Here is a 27,855-nt window from a genome sequence, read left to right on the forward strand (position 1 = left end):
GCTGAGAGTTGGTCGCGTGACCCGATGTCCCAGGATGGGGGGGGAGCAGAGAAGCAGAGCCGGCCATATTGCAGGGGGCCCTCGAGGGTGCAGTGTCGCTCGCGGCTGCCGCTGTACGTTAAGAACCTCCCGGCTTCCGCACGCGGCTGCCCGTTCTCCGTCTCCTGCCGCTCGGCGCTCTTCTTCCGCCCGGCCCTCTCGCGTCCTCAGCTCAACGCCCCGTACTCCATGGCGGCAGCCGCCGCACCGCTGTCGCCGCAGCCCCGGGGCGCTGTGGGCAGCGCGGTACTGAGCCCCACGCGCATCTCGAGGCTGCAGGAGAAGGAGGAACTGCGGCAGCTGAACGACCGGCTGGCCGTCTACATCGACAAGGTGCGCAGCCTGGAGACGGAGAACAGCGCGCTGCAGCGGCGCGTCTCCGAGCGGGAGCAGGTGTGCGGCCGCGAGATCAGCGGCTTGAAGGAGCTTTTCGAGACGGAGCTGGCCGACGCCCGCAAGACGCTGGACGACACGGCGCGGGAGCGGGCCAAGCTGCAGATCGAGCTGGGCAAGTTGCGCGCCGAGCACGAGCAGGTCCTCAGCAGGTGAGCGGGCTGGAGGACGCCGGATCCTCCTTTCCTGCAGAGGGAGGAGGGCGCGGGCAAAGCGCGGAGCACCCCCCGCTTCTACTCCCACCCACCCCCCGCGGCCCCGCTGTTGTGTGCCGGCGGCCGCCGGGCACGGAATGAATGAGCGCCGGAGGCTCCGCCTCGCCGCGGCCGCAGCGCCGCCCCGTACGGAGCCCGCGGCCGTACGTAGAGCCCAGTGCGGGGCCCCCTGGGCAGGGCGGGGGGTTGCCGTTCCGCCCCCCGCGCCCCGTGCGGGCTCGGGGACAGCGCGGTGGTGCTGAGCGTCGGTGTGGGCGTTCCTCTGCCTAAAGCCGCTTTCCGTTGGGTGTTAACGGAAAGGCACGATTGTGTGATAAGCAGGGCTTGTTTAAAGCCCCGAATAAATAATTTCTGTGAGTTTTAATGGAGCTGAGCTTTAATGGATGTTCAGGTGAAGGCCGGCTCTGTCACTAGGTAGTAGGAAGAAACCGCGGTGAGGCACGGGCTGCCCAGGGAGGTGGTGGAGGTGATGAACACCGTCCCTGGAGGTGTTCAGGAAATGTGTAGCAATTGGCTACACATTTTGGGACAAAAAGTCCCAAGGCACTGAGGGACTTGGGCAGTGCTATGGGTGGGGATGGGCTGACGGTTGGATTCTGTGATCTTAGAGGTCTTTTCCAGCCTTAGGGATCCTGTGATAATCTCAGAGTTGCAAGTTTTGTGGCGCAACCCAAAGATCTGCACGAAGAACTGATTTCTTCCACTAAGTGTTGGTTCTTGAAAATCAGACTTGATTCAGTTGCTTATCTTGCTCTGATTACACTGATGTAAAAAGCTTGGGAAAAAGAATCTTGTGTAGTCTGTTAGTTTTGATTTTCTCTTAAATCTGGTCTCAGTTTTGAGTTTCATAATGAAAAAGACACTCATGTAAACCAACACACAGCTGTTTCCACATGTCTGCAGGCAGCTCAGTGCCTTTGGGGCTCTTTGCTTTTGCATAACATGTGGTTCTGATCATTGCATGGTCCTTCTGGTTACTCTTTGGGGACCATTGGTACACTTCCTTAAAAAAAAAAAGTGGCAGGGCACTGGAACTTGATCCTTGGGGTCAATCCAAGCCATTCTACGATTCCTGTTATTGTGAGTGATGTTGAGAAGTTAAGTAAAGGCTGGGAGCTAGGGAACAGCTGAGCTTTAATTTGAACCCTGTCACTGTTCTAATGTCTACCCTAAAAATGTCATCTCAAGAAAATAAAGAGTAATTAACTTGCACTGTAATTAAAAAAAAAAAAAAAAACACAGATGGAAAGGGGAGGTGCACTGTAGCTACAGATGGGCACCCAAGTAGAAGATCAGGCAGGGGTTGCCATCCCTTTTGTAACTTCATGGGAAGGATGGGCACTTCTCAGAAGATGATGGCCGTTACATGTGGGCTTGGGGTGCAAACAATCCACATTTAAAAAAAAAAAAAAGCATTTTGGCTTTACAGAATACTTCTGGATGCTGAAGTGGGATTCACCTCATCCAAGGAGCACAGATGGTTGGCTGTTCAGTTGTCTGATGCTGGACGAAGGGAGTCACAGTCCAGCTAGCCATTCTCTGCTATTTTGTTTTTTTGTGGAAACCCAGTTGTTTTCATAATTGTGCTTTCTTTAGTTGTTAGAATGTTCTTCTGGTGTGCTTCATTCTTTTTTTTTCTTTTTAAATTCCAAGAATCTTTCTGTTTCTTGACTTTCTGCCCAATGAGTGCACAAAACTAAAGCTACAGGTTACTTTTCAATTTCTGAAGTGGTTTACTTACACTATAAAAGTGTATGAGCTGCTCTGAAAGTAATGCCTTCTGTCATTTTCCGTGAAAACTAAAACTGCTACAGAGAGCATAATAACACTATTAAATAGCTAATTTAGGAAACTCCTCCAGAGGTTTCACTGGTGGCTTTCCAGTACTGAAGTACACTCTCCTGTAAAAGCAGACAATGTGTTAGAGGTAAATTTTCACTGAAAGAAATTGTGATTTATCAAAGATACTGGTAGAGGATTTAATGGTCATTGATTATCAGCTGTTGTAGGGTACAGTCACTTATGAGGAGGTAATTTCGTCAGACAGCTAGCTCTGTGCATTTTTAATATTAAAGAGCTAAATTCTCTAATTATTTAGCTTTGCTTTCAGTTGGTCTACTTTCTCCATCCTTGCAGAGAAGTGGATTTCTGAGGTGAGATTAAGCAGTAATAGCCTAACCAATACTGGTAGCTAGGATTACACCTGTTATTGCCTTGTAGGCTTGAATTGCGCTGCAAGTGTGCAGCTGATACCCTGAGCAACTGTTCAGAAGAACCCTATGTTGTTCCTGCCAGCCAAGTTTTAACAGCTGTTCCAGTGTTTCCTGTGGTGCACATATATCCTTAGCTCATTACCACACAGCACAATCTTGGGCAGCTAATGTAACACTTTTCAAGGTGTGTTTCAGGACAGCAGTGGGATTGTTTTAAACAAAAGGAGGCATGATTTAGATCAGATGTCAAGCGGAAGTTTTTCACTGGAAGGATGGTGTGGAACTGGCACAAGCTGCCCAGAGAAGCTGTGGATACCCTGTTCCTGCAGGTGTTCAAGGCCAGGTTGGGTGAGGCCCTGGGCAGGCTGACCTTGTTCTTCATCTTGCAGCTGGCAGCCCTGCCTGTGGCAGGGGCACTGGAACTTGATCCTTGGTGTGCTTTCCAATCCAAGCCATTCTACGATTCCTGTTATTGTGGGTGATGTTGAGAAGTGAAATAAAGGCTGGGGGCTAGGGAGCAGCTGAGCTTTAATCTGAATCCTGTCACTGTTCTCATGTCTACCATAATGATGTCATCCCAAGAAAATAAGGAGAGGAGTAATTAACTTGTTGCGCTGTAATTTAAACAAGTGAAATGTAGGAATGAATGAATGATCTAGGAGCATGTCTTCCATGTGGGTAGGATGTAACCACATCCTACAAGTATGTGTCTACTTGCAGTGATGAAGCAGTAAATTTGGGAATTAAACCGTAGTGATAAATTCCAGCTAGTTATGGAGTGTGAAATCTATTGCTGCCAAATATAGTGAAGTTATGAGAATGTTATTTTATCAGATACCTGCTGTATGTTTCCACCCTGGTATAGGCAACTCTACACAGCTTATTCTTCATCTCTTTTGAAGTTCTGATGCCTGTTTTTGTGGGTTTTTTTTACTTTCCATGGGGTTTATTAAATAAACTCATTAAGTGTGTTCTGCGGAAGTTTTGTGAGTACTACTACGGACACTGAATAAACAGGCTGTTTGTAATCTGGCGTTTTTACTGAAAGTTCAATATGTGGTAGCATTTTGGAGCTGTACTCTCATCATTTTGAAGTTCTGTGAACTCTTTACTCCTGCTTTAAGATCTGCTTGATCAAGATTATGATGTGTATAAATACATCTGGTAAAGGAATCAGTGCATCTGTGATATCACCACTCTCATGGACTGAATCAACTGATCACAGGTGTCTGCATCTCAAGTTATCTAATAATTAGGTATGGAAACACATCAGACTTCACTGAACCATAAGTGCTTATACTTGAATCTTCTTTTTGAACCTGTAAAAATAATGAATTTTGAGCAATGGTTTGATGTACATAGTTCTTGTGCAGAGGATCTGCTAAAACTGATGCCTACAGTTCTTGAATTCACATGGTCAACTGAGCTCTTCAGAAAGGGCTGAGTGATGGGGGTGGTCATATGTCTAGCCATGATTTCAAACAGTCACCACTTCCAACTGTTTAAAGCTGATGAAATAAGAAGTTGGAACCAAGTTCATATATTAATTTACATAAATGGTGAGTGAGCTTAACCAGTGGCATTTATTGTCATGTTGATATGTATACAGAATCACTAATACCTTCAGACAGTTACCCCTTCTGTTCTTGTAAATTGTATTCTTTCGAGATACAGCTTTACTGTATTCTATGTCTTAGGGGAAGAAACATGGGAAAGCAGTGCTTGATGTCATGTTTAACTAGCATGGCTAGATTTGTTTCTGCACATGCACACACACCTCCCCAACTTGAGTGGAGAGCAGCACAATGTGTGCTACCATGTAACCTTATATAGACATAGCTGTGAGCTGCTTTATCATTAATTACACTTGCGTAGTTGTTTCTGGAATTGTCTGAAAAATGAATGTTCCTTGAAATTACTGCTGGCAGCACTTACCTCTAATGTGGCTGCCCAAATACTGTCATGAATGAACTGTCAGGGTGCATGTTGGAAGACAAAGAAGGGGTCTTCCCAAGGTTGCTGGCATTTTACACTTGGTCAGCTTCAGTGGAACTTTCATCATGCCCAGGCTCAGCTTGAAGTCTATCTGCTGCCTGAAAGGAGTAGTCTGACTGCTTCTCCTGCTCTACATGCATGGTTTTTTGGACCCCGGGGGTATAAATTGGTATAAAATTATTTTTGCTTTCTGTGTAGCTTTTCAGCTAGCTTAGTAAGAAATTCAAGGAAATTGCAGGAAATTCTAGGATGTTTCATGAACTTCAGGGTTTGTGAAAGAGGAAGGGTGGTTGCAAGAGCACGAAAAGGGAGCCTTCCTCTTTCCCTGAGATTCAGTGGCAGTGTCTGTTTCTCTGATCTGCACACTTACATTCTCTAGGTAATTCACCAGAGCAGTGATAGCACCAGTGGCATTCTGGGAGCTTTCTGTTAGTTTTAAATGAGCTGTCACAGGTAACCAGACACAACCATGGTACCTTAGAATTGTGTGCTTGTTCATTCTGCTTTACAAGGTGTACAGTGGCAGTGGTGAGCGAACTGAGCTGTCTGAAATGGTGTACAACATGGAAGTGTGAATAAAGCAAAGGTGAGGCGTTAAATTCTTCCATGGGGGAAAAAAATGGCATCCACTGACATTTATTGACTCTTGCTGAATGTTTTTGGAAACCAAATTAGTTGTGAGCACAATGAGGTGGGTGATGCATTTCAGCAGCAGCAGCTGCACCACTGGGTCACCTCCGCTGATGCAGATTGTTATGTGTGGCAAAGCAGGCTCTTGTTCATGACTAGCTAATAGTGGTTACTATGTTGAAGAAGAGAGGGTGCAGTGAGAATTTGTTCTATCATAAAGTGATATTGGGATCTTTGCATGTGTTGTAGTTTCCAAGGAAATAAATAGGAGGCATTACTTTCTGAAGGGCATTTTGTGCAAGGCTTTATCTAAAGTATTATTGGCTGCAACTTCTGTTAGAGCAGTGAGGTAATACCAGTTGAAAGTCTCTCTGCAGTGTGTTTATGAGTGAAATGATGCGGGTTACATTTCTGAAGCACAAGTTCTCCCTGAAGTACAGAGAAAATAAAGAGCGACAGGCTTGATTTTGGTCTGATCTTAGTTTTGCATTATTTCAAAATAAATTGTAATTCCTTGGATGAATAGATACATGCACTTCAAAGTCCAAAGAGAAAAACAAGTTTCTTCTTTGAAGAGGCAGGGTAGCAATTAATTCTTTGCTTTTATTGCTTTCATGAGTGAAACTACTTGGAGCACAGTTCTAGCTAATTGCTGAACATGGCAGCAAGAAGGTACTTGGGGTTTGGGCTTTTTTATTGTTGTTTTGAAATGCAGCTTCAGCTTTTTGTGGTGGAAGAAGCTAGCTGTTGTTGGGACTCTGAAGTTCTTCCTGACAGAAATTACTAGGTGTGTGAGATATACATGTGATGCTGAGAGGTTTTTCTGATCTTGTTGCCCTTTTCCATATTCCTTTAGGGCTGGGAAGGCCCTGATGGGGTGCTGAGATTTAGTCTGGCTTTCAGCATTAGAAGTATTGAGCTCTCATTTGTTTTCTTCCTGAGAGTATGTTCATATGAGCTCTTTGATTAAGACAACTTAAAACATTAATAACTAATAACACTTCAGTTCTACCTTTTTCCCTTTTGTGACCTCAGTCACAGAGAGAATCTTCTCCTTTTAGAGTCCAGGATAATTCAGATGGGATTGCACTCTTGTATACATGCCCTGCTTTGAGTACCAGACTTGGAGTTTTAGGATCCAACTTTACAGGCTTGATTTCAGTCTGAAGCTTTGTGAGAGCCTGAGTGAGGCCATTTCTGCATGTATTTTGTACAGTGTTATCCAGTGATGCTCAGACGGTGAAGGCTTGATATGGGCCCTCATCAGTCTCAGAAGATGGAGAGGTTGTGTTCATACCACCATGGAACACTTCTCCCTTTTTTCCCTTTTTTTTATTTTGCCTCCAGTGCCATACAGGTGTTCTAACAGGCCTGAGTAGGAGAGGAAGGACAGAGTAGTGGGCCTTTGGGTGAATCTGCATCCAAGTGTGGAGCCCCCAGTACAAAAAAGACAGGGAGCTGTTGGAGAGGGTCCAGAGGAGGGCAGCGAAGATCAGGGGACTGGAGCACCTCCCTTATGAGGACAGGCTGAGGGAGCTGGGCTTGTTCAGCCTGGAGAAAAGAAGGCTGTGGGGTGAACTCATTGCAGCATTTCAGTACCTAAAGGGGGCCTACAGAGGGGAGGGGAATCAACTCTTTGAAAGGGTAGATAATAGCAGGATGAGGGGAAATGGTTTTAAGTTGAGGGAGGGAAGATTTAGGTTGGACGTCAGGGGGAAATTCTTTACGGAGAGAGTGGTGAGGTGCTGGAACAGGCTGCCCAGAGAGGTTGTGGATGCCCCATCCCTGGAGGTGTTCAAGGCCAGGTTGGATGGGGCCCTGGCAGCCTGGTCTAGCATTAGGTGGGATGGTTGGTGGCCCTGCATGTGGCAGGGGGATTGGAGATTCATGATCCTCGAGATCCCTTCCAACCCTGGCCATTCTGTGATTCTGTGAATAACAAAGGGAGCTTGGAAGTAGGGAACCTATGAGGCCAAAACCTAAATTACTTTCTTTGACTGATTGATGAACCCAACTATTGGGACTAAGCAGTCATATGTAAAACACCATTGAGCATAGCACTGAGAAGCAGAAATGTTAATAAATGCTTGAAAACAGGGTTGAGTTCAGATGTCTTTTGTGCTGTGTACTACATCAGTGTGTGTTGTGTCATTCAGAGGAGATGGGTTTGGCTTAAGGCTAAGTCTGTTACATAAAGCCCGCCATCTGGTGGCTGTACGGCCTAAATTGCCTCCAAAATGATTCATAAAACTTCTTGGTAAGCCTTCTGCATACCCTTTTCTCTTGGAAATTGTTATTAATTGCATGTACTTGCATGTAATCTTGGAAAAGCCACTTACATTTAAGCTTCTCCTCTTCAAAATTGTGTTGATCTGATGCTAGTCTCATTTTTCTGAGAAGCTTTGCTGTTGATGCTTGTAAGTACAGTGCTTGGATTTGAAAAGTACTCGCTATATTCATTCTCTGGCCCTTAGGATCTAGCTCTTAAGAGTCTTTACTGGTTTCTAGCTTCCTCTTTTTAGTGCTGTGAATTCTAATTTTTTTTCCCCAAAGAAACATGGAAACTGAAATCTGCTACCTGTTGTCCTAAATCCATTTATTCCTGTAGTGTGGCTTGTGGCTTGACTATAAGTTTAGAATTTCTGTGTGCTGCTTCCTTCACCTGAGAAGCATGGATATCCCAGAGAGGAAATATTTCAACTTTTAGAATTATTTTACTTTTCTCATTTGGTTGCTTTGTTTGCATATGCCTTAGAGAATAATCCCATTTGGGCACCTACATAGACCTGACAACTAGTTTGAATAATGATTTGAAAACAATGTTGGCCTCTTTAAAAATAAAGGCACTTCTACCTCATCACCAGTGCAGTTTTGTTGATGGCAGACCTTTATGTAAAAAATACTTGCATATCTTTCCTCTGACCTGTGGAATTTAGCCATTATGTGTGATTAGAAGGGTGTTGCAAGATAACTTGATGTACTACAGCTTCTGTTCATGGAGTGTTGTCTTATACATATGAACTTCAATTTTCATTAGGAAGCTGGTTTGTTAGTTGAAAGAGGACTGTTTGCAGGCTGGACTGTAGATCTGCACAAGTTCCTGCATGGGTAAAAAGGGCTGCAGAGATTTGTTTCCACCATATGGAAAGGGCCTATCGGTGGGAAAAACTTATTTCTACCTATTAAAACTCTTAAAACTCTGGGGATAGGACATTTCTAGAGTGGCCATGTGAAGGAGAAAATGAAAGGCAACTTTAATAAACCAGTTTCCGCTTTTCATGTATACAGCACTTATAAAATCCTTTGACACACAATTTCCTCTATAATAAAATTACTACAGTTCAAGTGAAGTACTAAGTAATTGTAGTATAAGAGAACAGAGCTAAGTAGTTTGTTTAAACAAAAGCAAATTAAACGAATAAAGTGTTTAGATTGCACCTTGTTTTGCTTGTCTACTTTGGGGCATTTCTGTACTTCCTTACTGCTTTGTTTTATTCCAGCTACGCAAAAAAGGATTCTGATCTTAATGCAGCTCAAGTCAAACTTCGAGAGTTTGAAGCAGCACTAAATGCTAAGGAAGCTGCGCTGGCCACAGCTCTTGGTGATAAGAGAAGTCAGGAAGAAGAACTGGAGGATTTAAGAGATCAAATTGTGCAGGTGAGGAGAAGAAATAATTAACTAAGGAACTGCATGTCATTGTGGTAAAATGCAACTTTGTAGCCAAAACATGAACGCAAATCTAGAACTTAAGGTTTGCTGTCAGAATTTAACAAAAGTGTTGAATAGGTGTATGTTCGGTGTAGTTCAGCTTATTAGTAGCATGCATGGTAGAGTGCTTTTAAAATTCCTGGCTTGGCAGAGTATAAAGGATTATGCTTCTGTAGACAAACATGTCAGGAGTTCAAAATAGACTTAAAAAACTGGAGAACTACTTCTTGGGGGTGACTGAGGTCACTAATATAGATGAGTAACTGGTTCAGTACTTCAGTTCTTCAGGAAAGAATCTGAAAAGTGCAATGGACCTTGGACTTACTGTAGAGAGTGGAGCTGTAGCCTTCACTTTCAGGATTGCTATAGTCAGTTGTTTGTGCCAGTCCAAACCAACCAAAAATTGATAGCTTTAAATTGCAGCAAAGAAGATTCCTTAAGACGACTGGAATAATTATTTAGTAAAAAAAAAGTTGATGAAGCAATGAGAGATGGCTGGAGGAAAGAAGCTGTAGTTGTATTTCATAGTGGGTAATGAAAAATGTACTGAGAACATATATTGAATTCTTCCTGAAGATACTTCCTGAAAGCAGTTGAGTCGGAATGCTGGAACTTGAAAGTATTTCCTACTTTTAAGTTTGTGATTCTCTTCATTCCTTATAGTTCTATTTGTGGCACTCTGTCTTCAGGACATCTGATAGCAAGTTAAAAGACTTTAAACTTTTGTTGAGCCTTTGAAGTATCTTAACTATGATTTTAAGCAAAAAGAAAACCAAAACCAACAAAAAAATGCCTTGCATGAGTCTAGGAGGCATCTGAAACCAGGAAGCAGTTTTTTCAAATTGAAAAAATGAAGGCTTGTTAGGACACTTAGTAACTATCATTAGCATGAATCTTATCAGTGTGCAGAATCTATAATTCACTTGTGCAAGCAATCACAAAGGAGAAAAAAATCATTGCTTTTAAATACTAGACTTGATTGTCAACCTCAACCTTTATATCTATTTAATGTATCAGTAAGCAGATGAGTTATTTGTGTTATGTGTCTTTTGCTACATAATCATGTTGAGCTTTTGTGTTTTTTTCCTAAAGCTTGAGGTTTCTTTAGCTGCGGCCAAGAAAGAGCTTGCAGATGAAACTTTACAGAAGGTGGATCTTGAAAATCGTTGTCAGAGCCTCATTGAGGATTTGGAATTCCGTAAGAATATGTATGAGGAGGTAAATTTACTTAGTGTATAATATTTGTATTTTTAAAGAACAGAGGATAACTGAATGACCCTTCAGTTTTTTGAACGCCCGTTCCAAGCAGAATTTACTTCTCTGTATCTGAAAGGTTTTCATCTTTTTATTACAGGCAAATAACATTAACTCAGAGCTCTTATAAATGGTGAAATAGCTTTGTGTGTCATGTCACCTCACTGCAGCTTCCTTTTGGGTCATTTTAGAGAGTGATAAGATCTCCCCTAAACCTCCTCTTCTCCACATTAAACAGTCTTCGTTTCTTCAACTGCTACTCATAAGACTTGTGCTCTAGACCCTTCACTACCAGCTTCATTGTCCTTCCCTGGATGCACTCCATAGCCTTTATCTTGTAGTGAGAAGCTCGGCACTGAACATAGAACTTGAAATGTGGCCTCACCGGTGTTAAGAACGGGGGGATAACCACCTCCCTAGTCCTGCTGACTACACTACCCGGTACAAGCCAGGATGCTGTTGGCCTTCTTGGCCACTTGGGCTTACTGCTGGCTCATGTTTAGCTGAGTATTGACCAACACCCCGCAGATCCTTTTCCTCTTGCAGCTACTCTGCCCTAGGCCTGAGGAGTTGCCTGGGGTTGTGATCGAAGTTCAGGTCCCAGTACTTGATGTTGTTGAATGTCATCCTTTTGGCTTCAGCCCAGTGATCCAGCCTGACCAGATCCCTTGGTAGGGCCTTTCTACCCTCAGATAGATGAACACCTCCCCACTCCTTGGTAGCATCTGCAACTGTGAGTGCACTCAATTTCCTCATCCAAATAATCATTAAAGATATTAAACAGGACAGACTCCAGTACTGACCCCTGGGGAACACCGCTCTTGACTGGATGTCAACTGGTTTTAACTCCAGTCACCACTACCCTCTGGACACGACCCTCCACCAGTTTATAACCCAGAAAAAGTGTACCTGTCCAAGCCATAGTTGTCACTTCTCCAGGAGAATACTGAGAGAGATGGTATCAAAGGCTTTGCTGAAGTCTAGGCAGACTACATCAACAGCCTTTCCCTCATCCACCTCATTCCTGCATATTGACAAGCCTCCAATCCTCTGAGACCTCTCCAGTTGACCAGGAACCCTGCTAGTTTGTGGGACCAGTTTGGCAATCACCTCTGCCAGCTCTCTCAGCACCCTCAAGTGGATCTCATCTGGCTCCATGGACTTGTGACAGTCCAGATGGAGTAGTAGGTCTCTAATTGTTTCCTCCTGAATTGTTGGGGCTTTTTTTTTTTTACTCTCCATCCCAGACTCCCAGGTCAGGAGGCTGAGTGCCCCAAGGATAACTGGTCTGAGTGTTGAAGACAGATACGAAGAAGGCACTGAGAACATCAGCTTTTTCCTTATCCTCAGTGGTTTTGTTCTCTGCCGCATCCAGTGAAGGACAGAGATTGTTCTTCACCCTCCTGTTAATAATAATGTATTTGTAAAAGCTTTTTTTTTTTTTTGTCTCTTGCTAGAGTGGCCAGGTTGGGCCCACACTGGGCTTCTGCCTCTCTAATATTCTTACTGTGTATCTTAGCAACTTTGTACTTTCCCTGAGTTGCCTGTCCCTTTTTCTACTGGAGGTAATTTTTTTTCTCTGAGAATCTCAGCAAAAGTTCCCTGTTAAGCTATGCTGATTTTCTCTGCTGGCTCATCTTGTGGCATAGGGGAATAGCCTACTGCCTCACCTTTAGCACTTCCTGCTTGAGGAGTGTCCAGCCTTCCTGGACCTCTTTATCCTTTGGGACTGACTCCCAAGGGGTCCTCTCTACCAATGTCCTGAACAGCTCAAAATCTGCCCTCTGGAAGTCCAGGGTAGGAGCTCTGCTGACCCCCTGCTCCTGAGTTCACCAAGAGTGAAGAAGTCTTATGATTTCAGGGTAGTTCTTCCCAAGACAACTCCCAGTCACCACATCTCCCACTAGTCTTTTGCTGTTTGTGAACTGCAGGTCTAGGAGAGCACCTCCCTGGGTAGGCTCCAGTAGTATCAGGCTATTATCTTCCACACACTTAAGTCTTCTATACTGCTTCCTCTGGGCTGTGTTGTATTTCCTGCATAATTCAGGGAAGTTGAAGTCCTTCACTAGAACAAGGGCTGGTGATTGCATGACTTCTGGCAGTTGTTTGTAGAATGCCTTATCTGTCTCTTTATCCTGGTTAGAATGTCTATACCAGACCCCCACTAAGATGTGAGCCCTCTTGGCCTTTCCCTAGATCCTTACCCAGAGGGTATTGATCTTATCATTCCTAGCCCCAAGCTTTACAGCATCAAAACACTCTCAAATACTGAGAACCACACCACTATCCCCTCCTTGCTTGCCTGTTCCTTCTGAAGAGCTTATAACCATCTGTTGCAGCATTCCAGTTATGTGCACGATCCCACCATGTTTCCGTAGTGGCAACTAAGTCATAGTTTGCGTGCCACACAATGGCTTTTAGCTCTTCCTGTTTGTTGCCCATGTTGTGTGCATTGGTGTAGATGCATTTCAGCTCAGCTGTTGGCTTCACTCCCAACCCGGACGTCATTCCCCCAGCCTCATCACTAGTGCGCCTAGTTTTAACCCCCCTCCCCCTTCATACCTAGTGTGAAGTCCTCAACTTCTCCAATAAAGACTCACAAGACCAGCTGAAATTTCTGTTACCATCTTCTCACTGGATAGTCAGATTCTGAAACTCGCTTTTCCTCATTTACTGAATGGTGATTTTATCTTTTTATTTTCCTTAGGAAATCAAGGAGACAAGAAGAAAACATGAAACTCGCTTAGTTGAAGTTGACTCTGGGCGTCAAATAGAATATGAGTATAAACTGGCCCAAGCACTAAAGGAAATAAGAGAGCAGCATGATGCACAAGTGAAACTGTACAAAGAGGAGCTTGAACAGACTTACAGTAGCAAAGTGAGAAAGTTCTTTCATGCGGTTATCTGATTTACTTTATTTTGCTTTGTTTAATGGAGGGATATCCTAACACAATTACTTAGATTTCGGAGGATTTCCTTTTGGCATTTGGCTTAAAATCATCATGTTTTTCTCATTTTGGAGGCAGAGTTAAAATTTAAACAGCACTACAAAATAAGTATAGAAAGCACTGTGTAAATGAACTGTGGAAGAAGACTTGTACTGAGATTATTTTGAATTCAAGGAAAGTTGTGTTTATTATAAATGTAATAGAACAATCTTAGTAATAAGCATAGTGTTCCATATTTTGTGTAAAGCTTCTTCTGTAGCATGGCTTGCTGAGAAGACAGCACCCCAAGTCCTCAGACCCTGTATCAAAATTCTTATGTGGAGACCTTGACCACACCCAGTCATTTCTGCATCTATAGAAGGGTGAAACCTTTCTCAAACTGAGATCAGTTATACTTCATCATTTCCTTCCTCTACTACAATTCAGCATTTTTGTAAGGAAGGATCCTGATGTCTCAACTGAACCTGATTCTTGTGGCTTCTTATTGCAGTGAGCATTTTTCAGAACTTCAGTATTTTTAAAAACAAAGTTGGAGAACTGTGTAGTTGCTTATCTTCAGGGCTTCAGTCTGACTTGGGAAAACTAGAGAAAGGAAGTTATTTTAAATAAGATCTAGCAAAAATCTTCCTATAATCTGAAAAATCTTTTCTAATTGAGGCTTCCTTTTGGATGTTATAAACAGTCTAAAAACAAAATTTGAACTTAATGTAATTTTATGTAAAACAAAATTAAAACGAACAAGCAGTGACTCATGGCACTGGTACTTGTAATCTTAAGGCACTTAACTAATGTGCTCATGTTGTGTGATAATCAGCATCAGATATTTACTTGCTTCTGTAGAAAATCAATGATTTCAGTTTAGTATCTGTTCAGACATACTTAAAAAAACAGTATTTAAATATATAAAGATGCATACTGTTTTTTTAGTAAAAACTGAACTCAGCTTTCCAGTCTTAGTAATGTCTTCAAGAGAAACTTTTAATGAGTTGAGTTGATCCTACAATAAATGTTTGGATGGTTGTGGTTTTTAGATAGAGCAATCCAACATGGTAATTGAACCACTGCATTTAACCCCTGAAGAGAGAGATGTTTTATTATATATTAGAGCTGGAGAGAGGAACTTTTGCATCTTCATATTATGTATGGTTTTATTTGGAGACAGGGTTTTTTCTTTTAATTAAAGATACTTTGAAATCCATGTCTTATCTATTGCAGCTTGAAAATATTAGACAGTCATCTGAGATGCACAGTTGTACAGCCAACACAGTAAGAGAAGAACTTCATGAAAGTCGCATGCGAATTGAAACACTGTCTTCCCATATCGCTGATATTCAGAAAGAGGTAACAAGCTTTTTTTGTCTGTTAAGTCTTAATTGTTGATTTTTAATGTAAAAGACTTCATTCTTTTCCTTACTTTGTAAGTATGTTCATCTTTGTGTTTTGAATTTGTTTTCTGTTTTGTTGTTCTGTATGAACTTATTTTCGTAATGTCTTCTTTAGACAAGGTTGATCTTCTACAGATCAGCAGAGGATTTGAAAGGTGTAGGCTGCCATGAGGCCTCATATCAGCTACCTCTGCTCTGGACTAGACAAATCAGTTGACCTCAGCTAATCCTCACACACCTTGCCCTCCAGACCCTTCACAGTCTTTGTTGCCCTCTTTTGGACACTCCTAATAGCTTTATGTTCTTCTTATATTGTGGTGCCCAAATCTGCATGCAGTGCTGGAGGTGAGCAGAGAGGACAGCTTCTCTCCTCTCCTGGTGGCAGCACTGAGCCTGCTGCACTGCAGGGCAGGGCTGGCCCTTTGGGCTTCGGGGCACACTGCTGGCTCTTGTTCAACTTGCCATTAGTCAGAACACCCTGATCCCTTTCTGTGGGGCTGCTGTCTAGCACTCATCCCCCAGTCCATATGTATAGTGAGGGTTATCCCTTCCCTAGTGCAGGATTCACAGAATTTGCAGCATTTGCTCTTGTTAAACTTTGTGCATCTGGTGACTGCCTGGCTCTCTAATTTGTCTAGATCTCTGCAACACTTCTCCACCCTTTATGAAGTCAAGAGTTCATTTCAATTTAGTACCAGCAAATGTAGAGAAAAATTTTTTTATAGTACTAGTAAGGATCTGATCCTCTTACATGAGGTCTTGTGAGAACTGTGCAAAAACCTTTCTCTGTTTTCTCGATAAGACAGTATTAAGCACAGGCTGTATGTTCTTGACATTCTAAACAATTTAGTTCTTTTTTTCAATATCTGAATGTTTTAGTGCAGTATTCAGCAAAGCAAGATTCCAAGCCAGAGCTAAAATAACAGTCTGCTTGATATCTTCTTCCATATTTGACCCACTTATTATCTAGATCTATTTTAAAAATGTTGAAATTGAATGATCGTGCCAGGCTTGGGATGATATTAGAGGAAGAAATGCATCAAGTAGCTACACTTGAGATTTGTAGAGCTGAAGCTAAATGAATGTAGTGTCAGGTCACAGTATATAGACCATGCTTATAGAAGTGTGACACAACCTAAGACAAGTCATGTAGTCAGTGCTAGTTTACTTGACCAAAACAGTCATGTGTGCTGGAAAATCTGGAGTGAAAAGCTAGACAGATATTAATACTTGTTAGTGAAGCTCATTTCAGAACCTTACTTATCAGTTGAATACAACAAAGACTTTGTATTTTGTTCCAATAAATAAATAGTAATTTTTAGTTTTGATCCTTCCAATTAGTGATGAATTTTGAATTGTATTGCTACTGTATACAGCAGACTTGTAGAATTTCAAAATTCAGTATACTTCAGGTGAAGAATATTCATGCACTTTCCAAACAACTTTGGGTATGACTCTCCCCGGTTTTCCTGTTATATAGTAAAATTATTTTCTAAAATAGGTCAGGTTGTGTAATCAGTGTGCATGAGGTTGCACAAGAATTGGGTTAAGGCATCTGCCTTTACATTGTGATTGTCATTGTTCTGATGGCTCAGTCAATGCATTGTTTTTTTCCTTCCAAATTTTGACAATATTGGTGACATATTGCTAACTTAAAGTGGCTACTACATTTGGAAAACTTCTAAATTTGCAGAGGTATGTGCTGTGAATTTCAGCAAATTCTGTGGTCTTCTGTGTAACACTAAGTCATATCTGAGTCTTAAGAGTAGCATCTAGTTAGGCTGGTCCTCTGCATGAGCCTGGTAGGCTGCCTGTTTTGCTGTTGCTGTACAATGGTGACTTTCTGAGTAGTGTGCCTTCACAGCAAATTTGGTGGTTTAACCAGACAGCGTGATTCTAAAGCACTGGGTTTTTTTGTCTTTCAATTAAAATATTTCTGAGAACATCAGGCTGAAAAAATGCACTCAGGGAAAGTAGATCTTAAAGGTGTCGTGATTTAGTGATTCTTTGATAAGTATTCCCTTCTGTGTACACAACATTAAGATCATAGAATTATAGAATCCTTAGAGTTGGAAGGGGACCTCTGAAGGCCATCTAGTCCAATTCTGCTGCCATGAACAGGGACATCACAGCTAGAATAGATTGCCCAAGACCTGTTTGAGCCTCACCTTGAAAGTCCAGGGATGGGGTATCAACCACATCACTAGGCAGCCTGTGCCAGTGCCTTGCAAATTAGCTTTCCCTGTGGACCAATTGCCACTGCAATTTCAGCAGACCTTGAAAATGCCAGCAGGTAGGCATTCACTATTCCTTTAAATAAACTTTTCCAAGAATTTGGAATTGGCAGCAGTAAACTGAGGCAAGGAACATACATCTGAGAGCTGAAAAACAATTATGTACCACAGGCTTTTAAGTTCACCAAGCTCATTTTCTTTGTGTCCTACCCAGTGTTATCTTTAAACACACTGATTTTTTTAGTTCCATTCTTCTTCAGCTGTGGTAACACTTAATTCATTTTTCTGAAACATGAAAATGCTTGCCTTTAAAGTATGTTGCAAATTTCATTGGGACTTAAGGTGTTAAAGAAAATGTGGAGAGCAAGATGATGAATGTGGATGGGTTTGAGTTTGGAGAGAGAAAGAGGATGCTTAGCCTGGTATTTTGAACTTCAGATAGTGAGCTATCCTTTAGACCACTGTTTTTCAATGCTTTCTAGTCTAGAGCATGGCAAGATAGAGTGCATGAGCTTGAGGACGCCTTGTCCAAGGAGCGGGAAAACTGTCGCAAAATACTGGCTGAGAATGAGAGAGAAGTGGCAGAGATGAGAAATCAAATGCAGCAGCAGTTCAGTGACTACGAACAACTTCTGGATGTTAAACTGGCACTTGATATGGAAATCAATGCATACCGAAAATTGCTGGAGAGTGAAGAGGAGAGGTATGAAAGAACATAGCAATGTGGTTACTCTGTGTGCTTGCTTGTCTAACTCTGTTAAAAGACAGTTCTTACTGGGTGTGCATTCGTTAAGTCCTTTACTACTGTTAACAAAATGCTGTTCTTTGCATCATTTTGTCTGATACATATTTACCATATTTACCATATTCTTATGTAATGTTTTTTGTTTACATTTTTCCTCTACCTTTAGCTATGTAATTCAGTGGGAACAGGAGAAGATATGAAGAAAGTTTTTAAATGAGAGTAGAATAACTTGTTTTGTTTCCTTTTGCTTCCTGATGGATTATTGGAAGAAGCTGCCCAGGGAAGTTGTGAATTCTCCTTCACTGGAGATTTCATGACCTGTCTGGATGCCTACCTGTGCAGCCTGCTGCAAGGGGGCCTGCTTTGCACAGGGCTAGACTCAGTGATCTCCAGAGGTCCTTCCAACCCCTACAGTTCTGTGATTCTGATTTTCTTCAATTTAGGCTCAGACTTTCTCCAGGCCCTTCTTCTCGGGTGACAGTTTCACGAGCTTCATCAAGCCGTAGTGTACGTACCACCAGAGGAAAGAGGAAGAGAATTGATGTGGAAGAATCTGAAGCCAGCAGTAGTGTCAGCATCTCCCATTCAGCTTCTGCCACTGGAAATATCTCTATTGAGGAGATAGATGTTGATGGAAAATTCATCCGCTTGAAGAATACCTCTGAACAGGTTTGAAAGTGCTCATATCACATGTCTTTACAGAGGGCTGATTAGGTAGACAGCTTTCTCAGCACCATATCACATCTCAGGCTTAATGTTGACTCTGGAACTAGCGCTGTATAAAGGAAGGCCATTAGAAATTAGTGTGTCACAGAATGTTCCACCAGTATTCTGGGTTGGTAACAACTTCCTGATTGTTTTTAACGGTTTTCAAGGTGCCAAACTCTTTAGAGTTCTGCTTTGCCAGATGATCTGGCTTTACAGTTATTATCATTGACAGCCTAAAGTCCATTTGCACTATTTCTTATCTTCAGAAGTTTCTCTGTGCCTTAAGAAGGTCCAAAAGAAATAGCACCTATGCAGAATGAAGATCTAAATGTCTCTGAACGTCTAACTGACTAATTAGAGATACTCTCTAATACTTGTGTATGTCTTATTTAAGTTACAGTTTTCCTTCTTTCCTTGGTGGCATCTGCAGTTTTTGGAAGGAGCAATACGTTCTCATGCCAAAACCTCTCCAGATTAGTTTTCTGTGGATAGGCTGCAGTTTGCATCAGTGGGGAAGTGGAACCATATTTAAAGGCATTTCACTTGAAAATAAATAAATAAAATAATGTTTTGACTATTGTGCTTTTGTTTGAAGGATATTAGCTGTTAGATTAAATCACTCCCTCCCAAGATATGACTTTTAACTTCTGTTTAAGGGGAAAAAAAATCTTGTGTTATGTTTAAATGTTTGTAAAGACAACTTTAACTTTCCCTAGTGTGTTAAGACCTCCCACTTTTCCCTAACCATTTTTTTCAGCAAGTTCCCTCTGCACTGTACCATATGGGATTCCCTTTTATTATGAGTGACCTCTAGCTACACATTTGTTTATCCATAGCTGAACCATCAGCTTTAAGTAGTCACATACTATTCATAGTTATTGCGCTTAGCCAGGCATATAAATGTGCTTTGAGCAACAGTCTGTCGTCAGTGTTCTAAATAGTATGTGAGAGTGATCAGGAGTGCTGGACAGAGTGTTGTAAGGTTTAATACTTGTGCATTTATGTAGACTAAGATATATAAAAAAAAAAAAACTGAAGCAAACTAATAAACACTAATTTAAAAAAAGGTGATATCAAAATGGAAAAGTGGAATGTATTGAAATTTAACCTGGAATAAGAAAAGATCAGCTTGACTAAAACTGTAGCTATTTATGTGCTGAAGGGAAGTAAAAAATTTTATATGCATCATGTCCATGTGTGTAAAATACCTTACATGTTTAACACAATAACTGCTGACAAAAACTTATTATCCTTCTTATTAGGATCAACCTATGGGAGGCTGGGAGATGATCAGAAAAATAGGAGACACTTCTGCTAGTTACAGATATACCTCAAGATATGTACTGAAGGCAGGACAGACTGTTACAGTAAGTAGTCAAGCTTCAACTGTTCAGTTCAAACTGGATTTAGATGAGTTTGTGTATCATAGAATCATAGAATCACATGATTGGAAATGACCTATAAGATCATCTAGTCCAACCATCTTCACACTACCACTGCTACCACAAGCTACTAAACCAGATCTTGCAGCTCCTCATCCAGACGGCTCTTGAACACTGCCAGGGATGGCGACTCCACACCTCCCTGGGCAGCCATTCCAGTGCCTGACCACTCTCTGAGAGAAAAAGTTCTTCCTTAAGTCTAACCTCTTCTGGTACAACTTGCGGCCATTTCCCCGGGTCCTGTTCATTGCCTGGGAGAAGAGGCCAAACCCCTCTTCACCACAACCTCCCTTCAGGAAGTTGTAGAGTGCAGTGAGGTGTATGTCAGTAAGTCAGTAATATTTTGGTTTTGTCCTTCCCATACAGATGGGAAGTTCAGGAAAAAAAAATCACTTATATTTACTATTTAGCATTCGTTGTATCATCTGTTGGGAAGGGTAATTTTTCGTGAACAGAGCCACATTTCTTAAACTTATTTTCTATATGCAACAATAATTTTGACTGTAAGTAGGTGCATTTGCATATTCAAGTGTCTGTTCATGTTAAACTAAGGATATTTTAATGTTAAAAAAAATCTTTTAAAGTAGCTGGAGTGAGACTTTATTTTTTCTTAACTGGAAGAGATTCAGTGGTGTTGCCTAAAATGGAAGTGAATTATGTAAGATTAGCAAGTAACGTTCATTTGTGACTTTTAACAGATTTGGGCTGCAAATGCTGGAGTAACTGCTAGCCCTCCCACTGACCTCATCTGGAAGAACCAGAATTCCTGGGGCACTGGTGAAGATGTGAAAGTTGTGTTGAAAAATTCTCAGGGGGAGGTAAAGTAACTGTGTCAAACTTGCATTTGACTATATTGCCACTCCAGCATCTAGCCTTGTAGCGGTAATGGTAGAACCACTGTTAATTCTTTGCACTTCAGTGCATGTGAGACTGTAGTAAAATTTTCTCCTGCTGCTTTTAGCCAAGCATACGATGCACTTTTCTTGAACTTAATAGCAGTTTAGGGGTGCAGTGTTGAGAAAGCTTACGAATTTTATATACTCCCTTGTTTGCTAATAGAATGATTTCTTCTGACATTGCCTTGATGGGGAGTGCTTCAATTTTGAAGGTAAAAGATATTAGTGAACTTTTCAGTGCTCTGCTTTAATTTTGTTTCCATGAAAACTGTGTTAATGGGGAGTTAGAAAAAAAGTGTTAATTTTAAGTAGATCAGTGACTATGACATGTAGCAATTGAAGTAAAATACTAAAATTTCTTGTAACAGTTATGGGGAAAAAAGCTTGATGTGCTTTTTTAGGAAGTTTTTTAATTGTTAAGGGATTTAAAACTGAAGTGTTAGAAATGCTGTTTTATATACTTTCCATGTGCTGCAGTGCATAGACAAACTGTACAGTTAGCTGTCTGAAAAAGTGGCATTTCCCTTTCTCAAAATACAAGTAGATAATCATCAGCTCTTTGGAAGAGTCAATTATTAAAAATGTAACTCCTTTGCAGGAAGTTGCTCAGAGAAGTACTGTCTTTAAAACAACTGTAAATGAAGGGGAAGAGGAGGAGGAGGAAGGTGAAGAAATTCTTGAAGGAGATGTTATCCACCAACAGGTATTCTGTTAAGACTTGTCAAGACTATCGTCTTAACAAATTTGCTTAAATTGAAAAGGAAAAGACATATATAAGCAGTGATTTTTTTAATACAAGTGTCATAACTGTTTGAGCATGAGTGTTCTTTTGTTTTTGTTTTGTTAAATCAGTAGTTGAATTAAAACATAACTGTGTTTAGAATTATTAAAATTAGGAAGAGTTCTTCATGTATTCCCATGATGGTAGACTATTCAAAAATTTTTTGAAACTTAAAATCTTGAAATTTTAGACTTTTAAACTTTCTGATGTAGTTGGACTGAGGGAAATGTATGGTGTTTGCCTTCAGTCAGTTCACATAAAATTGTAGTTGCTTACTTAGGAACTTAAATCTTTCATTTCTCTAGGACAGAAAATGTCAGGCATGATGAAAAAATGCAGCTCTAAAGGCAGAGGTGTGAACTTGCAGTGACAGTATAAAATGTTTGGAAACAGAGAATACTCAGATACAGTGTACTGAGTAGTTTGCATTCTGAGTTCTGTATTACTGCTTTAACCAAGTAGCTTTTCTAAAAAGACAGTAATTATAATGGACAAGTTCCTCTAAGGCCAAGGTCATATAATTATAGATTCCTTAGTGTTGGAAGGGACCTCTGATTGCCATCTAGTCCAGCTCCGCTGCAATGAACACGGATACCACAACCAGTTCAGGTTGACCAGGGCCTGATCCAACCTCACCTTAAAAGTCTTCAGGGATGGGGCATCAACCACACTACTAGGCAACCTTTTCCAGTGCCTCACTGCTGTAAAAGATTTTTTCCTAACATCTAACCAAATTCTACCCTCTTTAACCATTTCCATTTTTCTGCCACCACAGACCCTGCTGAAGAGTCCGTTATCTTTCCTGTCTCCCCTTTAGATACTGAAATGCTGCTCTCAGGTCTCCCTTCTCTTTTCCAGGCTGACCAGCCTTCTCTTTTCCAAGCTGAACAGCCCCAGCTCTCAGCCTTTCCTCATAGGAGAGGTGTTCCATCCCTTGGATCATTTTTGTGGCCCTCCTCTGGGTGTGCTTCAACAGGTCTGTGCCTCTCCTGTACTGAGGACTCCACATCTGGAAGCAGTACTTCAAGTGTGGCCTCACCAGCACAGAGCAGAGGGGCAGGATCACCTCCCTTGGCCTCTGGTCACGCATCTTATAGATATTTTGCTCCTTCAGCTAAAACTTACTTTTCAGTTAGTATGGGTATTAATGTCGGTCAGGAGAGTGAACATAGAACAGTAACTAAAGCTTTGTAGTAAATCTGCAGGAAAAAATGAAGAGAGCTGACTGCTTGAGAAATCATGTTTTTTGCCAGGCATGTTCTTGGCCTGTAACTGAGTTGTATCTTAGTGGCACTGAATATAGGTGCAAGCTTTTACTACGGTTTTTCAGTATTGAAGTGCTTCCTGTGGCACCTGTGGTTTCTGGGGTGTGCTCTTCAGCTAAAGCATTGTTAGCTCTTCAGCAAAAGAAATATTAGGGTGGATTTTTTTAAATAAAAACTTCTGAGGTATTTGTATATGCTCACTACTGTATTCACCAGCTGTGTAATCTCAATGATGCTTTTAGCCATAAAGTCCAATATGACCTTTGTTATTTCTGATTGTCATGACTTGACTTCAAGCTACCCTGGGTACGTATGGAAGTTGTAAGGTGTGAGATCTCCTTGGGGCACAGTAAGGTGAAATGACAACATTGGCTAACGAGTTTATTCAAACAAGAGTAGTTTCAAATTTCCTAGGGAATGTGATTATTGGTGCTACATAAGAAATGCAGTTGTAGTGGTAAGCTATGATGTATTGACTTGCATCTGTTCTAATATAACTTGAAAAGAGGGAGAAAGAGACAAAAATAAAGATACAAAGAGACGGTTCTCACCCTTGGATCCAGCAGTGATTGTTCCTGCTGTGGAGAATGTGCACACCTGAAAGGGCAGTCCTTTGCCTTCTTTGTCTGTGTGGCCCTTAAGGAGAAGTACTTCTGAATGTTTCAGAAATGAGTCTGGGGTCTCAGATGGTTGCCAGGCCTCCTCTAATCTTGTGATTGAGGTATGGCTCTACCCCTGCACAAGCACAGTTCAAGACTTAGTGTACTCTGGAAATGGGCTGGGTGGACCTTAGTGGCTGTCTTTCTGCCTCTGCTGAAGTGAGTACAGGTGTAGTTTGCTACATCTCTTCTTTCCCCACTAAGTCTGCCTGTTGCAATTCAGCAGGTCTGTGTAATCTCACAAGATAAGGAAATCAGTCTGGAGGAATACCTGCCTTGCAAGGCTCCTTCCTCCAACTGTTCCTCATATCATTACTGTGATGGTCTCCTTTTACTCTTCTACCAAGTATTTGCTTCTCACTTGCTTCTCAGTCTCTTACAGTGGTGCCTCACATAACAGTTTACCTAGCATTGCTTTACTTCATGGGGTAAGACAATGTATTACAGCTTGCTTAGACCATACCAGGCTAGTAATTGTATACATTGATAATATGTATGTATTATATTAATAATATATATAATTATACTGTTTTTGATTTCTGAATCTCTTGCTGCTGGATTTTTTCCAATCATGACTTTTCTGTTTGTAACAGGGGAGCCCAAGGAAATCTGGCAGAAGCTGTGCGATCATGTAAACTCTTTCTAGTCATCCAGGTTCTTCAAATAATGGTGATCATTGTCTACAGAATAGCCTTCTCAGAAGCACAATGTATTTTTGTAGTTTCTTTCTGTGAGTTCTTAAGCTGAAAGTCTAATGGCCTTAATTTCCTGACATTGAAAATGAAGTTTTGTAAAAGAAACTGTATCTGTAACTTGCTGTTAGGACAGAAACTGGTGATTCTGAACTCTGTGTACTGTTTGAAAATGACATTCCCTACCCCTAGTTTTATATGCCAGTCTTTTTTTAAATAGAAACTTCAGAAGTTTCTGCATTCCAGGGATTGATTTTTCTCGGACAACACCACTCCAGCCATCTACTGTTGACTTCTTTATATTTAGGTGCTGTTTGGGAAGGGAAAGGCATTTTCAATACTATGAACTCTTTTTGTACTGAAGACATTTTCGTATTACAGCGCAATCAAAGATAAACAACTTTCTTATAGAAAATAGACTTTTTTAAAAAAAAAAGAAGGGGATAAACCATAAAATCATGTAAGCACTCAACTCATGAAGGATGCAGTAAAAAAAAACTTTCTATTGCTACTTTGCTTAGGTTTCTTATTCTGAAAAGGGGATTCATGTTAAATGTGTTAGTTGTATTGTTAAGATAGTGTAACAGCTTAAATTTGCTTACGTGTTTTTTTTGTAACAAAGTCGATTTTAATATTGATTGCTTTGCTTGTTTACAGTTTTTAGGAACAAATCCAAGTCTTTTAGAAATCTAGTCTATGTTTCTATGGAAAACAACTGTGATTCTGTCAGCGTGTCAAGTTTCAATTCTTTTTGCATTTACCTGCTGTTTAAAAGCTTTGAATAAAGAGTATCTCTGTATAGACACTTCAGATTAAGGTTTTGAAATTTGTTTTGTGATAAAATGGAGATAAGTTGAATGATTGCTTGATACTTAGAACTGATAGGATTTGAACTTGGAAAAACCTTCATGTAAGTAGAACAGTGGCACTTGATTTGTAAAGATTTCTCTTAAAATAATGAGGAACAAATTGACATTTCAAAAATGAATTCTTTGGACCTTTATTCAAAGTGTACATAACTGTTTCTGTAGTTATCTTTGTCTTGATCTAAAGGTTTTTTTAATCATGGGAATTCATTGCGCTCTTTTGCTATCAGTTTCTTGAAAAACAGAATTTTTTAGGGTGTTTCATGTTAAATCAGTTTCTATCCTGATGAACTACATCATAACATTCTGAATTTTTGCTAGCAGAAGTTAGAGGTGGCCAAGGCTTATGTGGATGGACAGAGATTGGTGGGACTCCTCCTTTTGGTAGTAACATTGGCTTAAACAACTGCATTAGACCGTGAAGTAAAACTTGATTTCATTTCCTATTTAAATGTGAGCATTTGTATTTATGTAGTATTTTCATATAATTTCAATATTACTTCATATCCTGTAATATTCTCATATCTAATTGTTTTTCCTAAGAATAATGTTTTTCTGTTATAGTCTGAGATACTGGTGTTATAGGCATTATCCATATAAACGAACACATTGTAGTAAACTGTTTGTTCCATTTCTTATTTGTTTTCAAAACTAATAACACAGACTAGCAATACAATTCTGTTAGATAGGACTGTTACTCTTCCTCACCATTGATAAGAGATTATTTTGCATGTATCAGTGTTCTTGCCTCTAGCTTTTGAAGACCCTTTCTTGTCACTGCAGAATGATGAACAGTGCCTTAACCTTTATGGGAGCATGTACCTAGGAGCAGCTGCTTGAGTCTTGTGAATATTCAGGTAAGTCAGCACTCTTGCGATAGATGGCAGTGGACAAGTGCTGATTTTTAGAAAGGTGCTTTGGAGTACTCGCAGTACTAGCCTAAAGGGGTGGGGGGTAAGCCTTCTGGATGTTGCTGACATTTAGTGTGGAAACATCCTGCCACCAGATGGAGATCTTGCTATTGAACTATATTCTCAAAGCAAAACAAAAGCCACGAATACTTTTCCTACATTTCATGTGTGTCCCATAATAACTTCAGAAAGTTTCTCCTGCTAGACTGAACAAAGTCCTCGCACCGACCTCAAGCTTGAAACATATGATTTTGTCAATATTGCCTTTTTCCTACCTCTTAACTGTTGTAGTTACTGCTGTTATTTACCATTTTGGGTAAAAGAAGGCAGGTGGGTGGAATTCTTTGAAGGTATCAGACCACTGGAAAATAAGCTTGTTAGTTTTTAATGTAATGCTTTGCAAAATGTGTTTTCATTTTTCTGAAGGTCATTAGTTAGCTATTGAGCTGGAGAAGAATGAAAAAGTGTCCTAGTTAGCTCGGTAGACCGGCTCATATTTCTACTTCTAGAGTAACATGTAAAGATTGCTTCTAGGTACACTTCTAGAATTGGCAACACAGATGATCAAGATGTGATACTAATCTGTTTTGTACCTGGCAGGTGAAAGCTGCTTAGTGACTTGCTGCATGCAATAGAAAAAAAACAACACAACACAGTAGTGCTAGAAATACATCTGCTAACATATATTCTTCCTGTGAAAACCAGAATAAAAAGTTGATAAGCAAGTCTTTTGCCTTCTGTAGCACTGCTACTATATGATGAGTGTACGTGAAGCAAGGTGTATTCCCATCAGCTGTTCCTAGCTCAGAAGAAGATTGAGTTTAGGTCTGGTCATAGTAAAAGCAACTACCATTTAGGTCATGGTTGGTTTGTAGTGGACAAGCTCACAAATAAATGCTGGTGTAAGCAGTCCTAGCTGCAGGCTACAAATTGCTATATGTTTCATCAACATCTGTCCCTTCTGTATGTGATAGAATGTGAGGAAGTGATATCAAGGTGCTCCAGGGAGGTTTAGAATGGATGTGGAGAACTTGTTTGTGGAGAGAATGGTCAAGTCTTGGAACAAGCTGCCCAAGCCAGCAGTGGAGTCCCCTTCCTGGAGGTGTGTAAGGGACATGTGGACATATTGCTGAGACAAGTGGTGTTAGTGATGGGGCTTGTTAGGCCATACTCATGTTTGAACTTGATGATCTTGAAGGTCTTTTCCAGACCTAGGTAGTCCTTAACCTACCTAGGTTTTCCTTAACCTAGGTAGTCCAGCAGTGTATGCCAATAAAATATTTTCCCAAGTAGACATTAAAACATGTAAATTAGTAGCTGTTCATGACTGCATATTCTATTCATTAGAAGCTGAGGATTCATTTGTTGACTTCTGTAGAAGCAGTTTTAATGCTGTTCTTAAAATCTCACAAGGAAACTTAATTGTCTTAGCCAACATTTTTGTACTGATCTAAGAGTTTCTGGAGTTAAAAAGATGTTTTACGGGAAATTCCTAGTCTAGAAAGTGGTGCCTTTTTATATCCACTATAAGCACTATCTGTCCTTCTGCTGCTTTTAAAGAAAAAGCAATATGCTAATTGACTATGAAGTACTTTTTTCCAGGCAGGGAAGGTAAGTAGTTGACGGGAATAAAAACTTTTAAAGCTCTTGATATAAAATGCTATAGAGCATTTTATAAAAGAAACAGAGGCTATATGGGATGAAGGAGAATATTTATTTAGACTTTCTTGGAGCACAGCAGTTAATATTAAGGAAACAGTGGGGCACTTAATTATTTATAATTCTCAGCTAGATACAGGAACAGAGCAAAAGTAGCTACTTTTTATCTCTGTTTTTGCTTAGTGTGCATTTAGCAGCCTCTCTAGTTTTCTTGTAA

At 40.7% G+C, this 27,855-nt stretch overlaps 1 protein-coding gene across 1 annotated transcript; it reads left to right on the forward strand.

Annotated features, from left to right (window-relative positions):
* On the forward strand, positions 1 to 27,392 carry LMNB1 (lamin B1). Its single transcript, XM_031607735.2, has 11 exons — positions 1 to 584; positions 8,986 to 9,142; positions 10,286 to 10,411; positions 13,155 to 13,325; positions 14,611 to 14,736; positions 17,497 to 17,717; positions 18,203 to 18,428; positions 19,730 to 19,834; positions 20,608 to 20,727; positions 21,404 to 21,508; positions 24,104 to 27,392. Exons 1-11 carry the CDS (start codon positions 25 to 27, stop codon positions 24,143 to 24,145), a joined length of 1,959 nt encoding a protein of 652 aa, XP_031463595.1. The 5' UTR covers positions 1 to 24; the 3' UTR covers positions 24,146 to 27,392.
* Positions 27,393 to 27,855: the final 463 nt, after the last annotated feature.

This window comes from Phasianus colchicus, chromosome Z, assembly GCF_987193195.1.
Source record: "Phasianus colchicus chromosome Z, bPhaCol1.hap1.1, whole genome shotgun sequence".
NCBI classification, from domain to species: Eukaryota; Metazoa; Chordata; class Aves; order Galliformes; family Phasianidae; genus Phasianus; species Phasianus colchicus.

What these genes read in the sequence shown, in the direction of transcription:
- LMNB1 (XM_031607735.2), top strand. Translation starts at nt 25, where the DNA reads ATGTCCCAGGATGGGGGGGGAGCAGAGAAGCAGAGCCGGCCATATTGC. An exon ending in CACGAGCAGGTCCTCAGCAG is followed by an intron (nt 585 to 8,985) that starts GTGAGCGGGCTG and finishes GTTTTATTCCAG; the next exon opens with CTACGCAAAAAAGGATTCTG. An exon ending in CTGGAGAGTGAAGAGGAGAG is followed by an intron (nt 17,718 to 18,202) that starts GTATGAAAGAAC and finishes TCTTCAATTTAG; the next exon opens with GCTCAGACTTTCTCCAGGCC.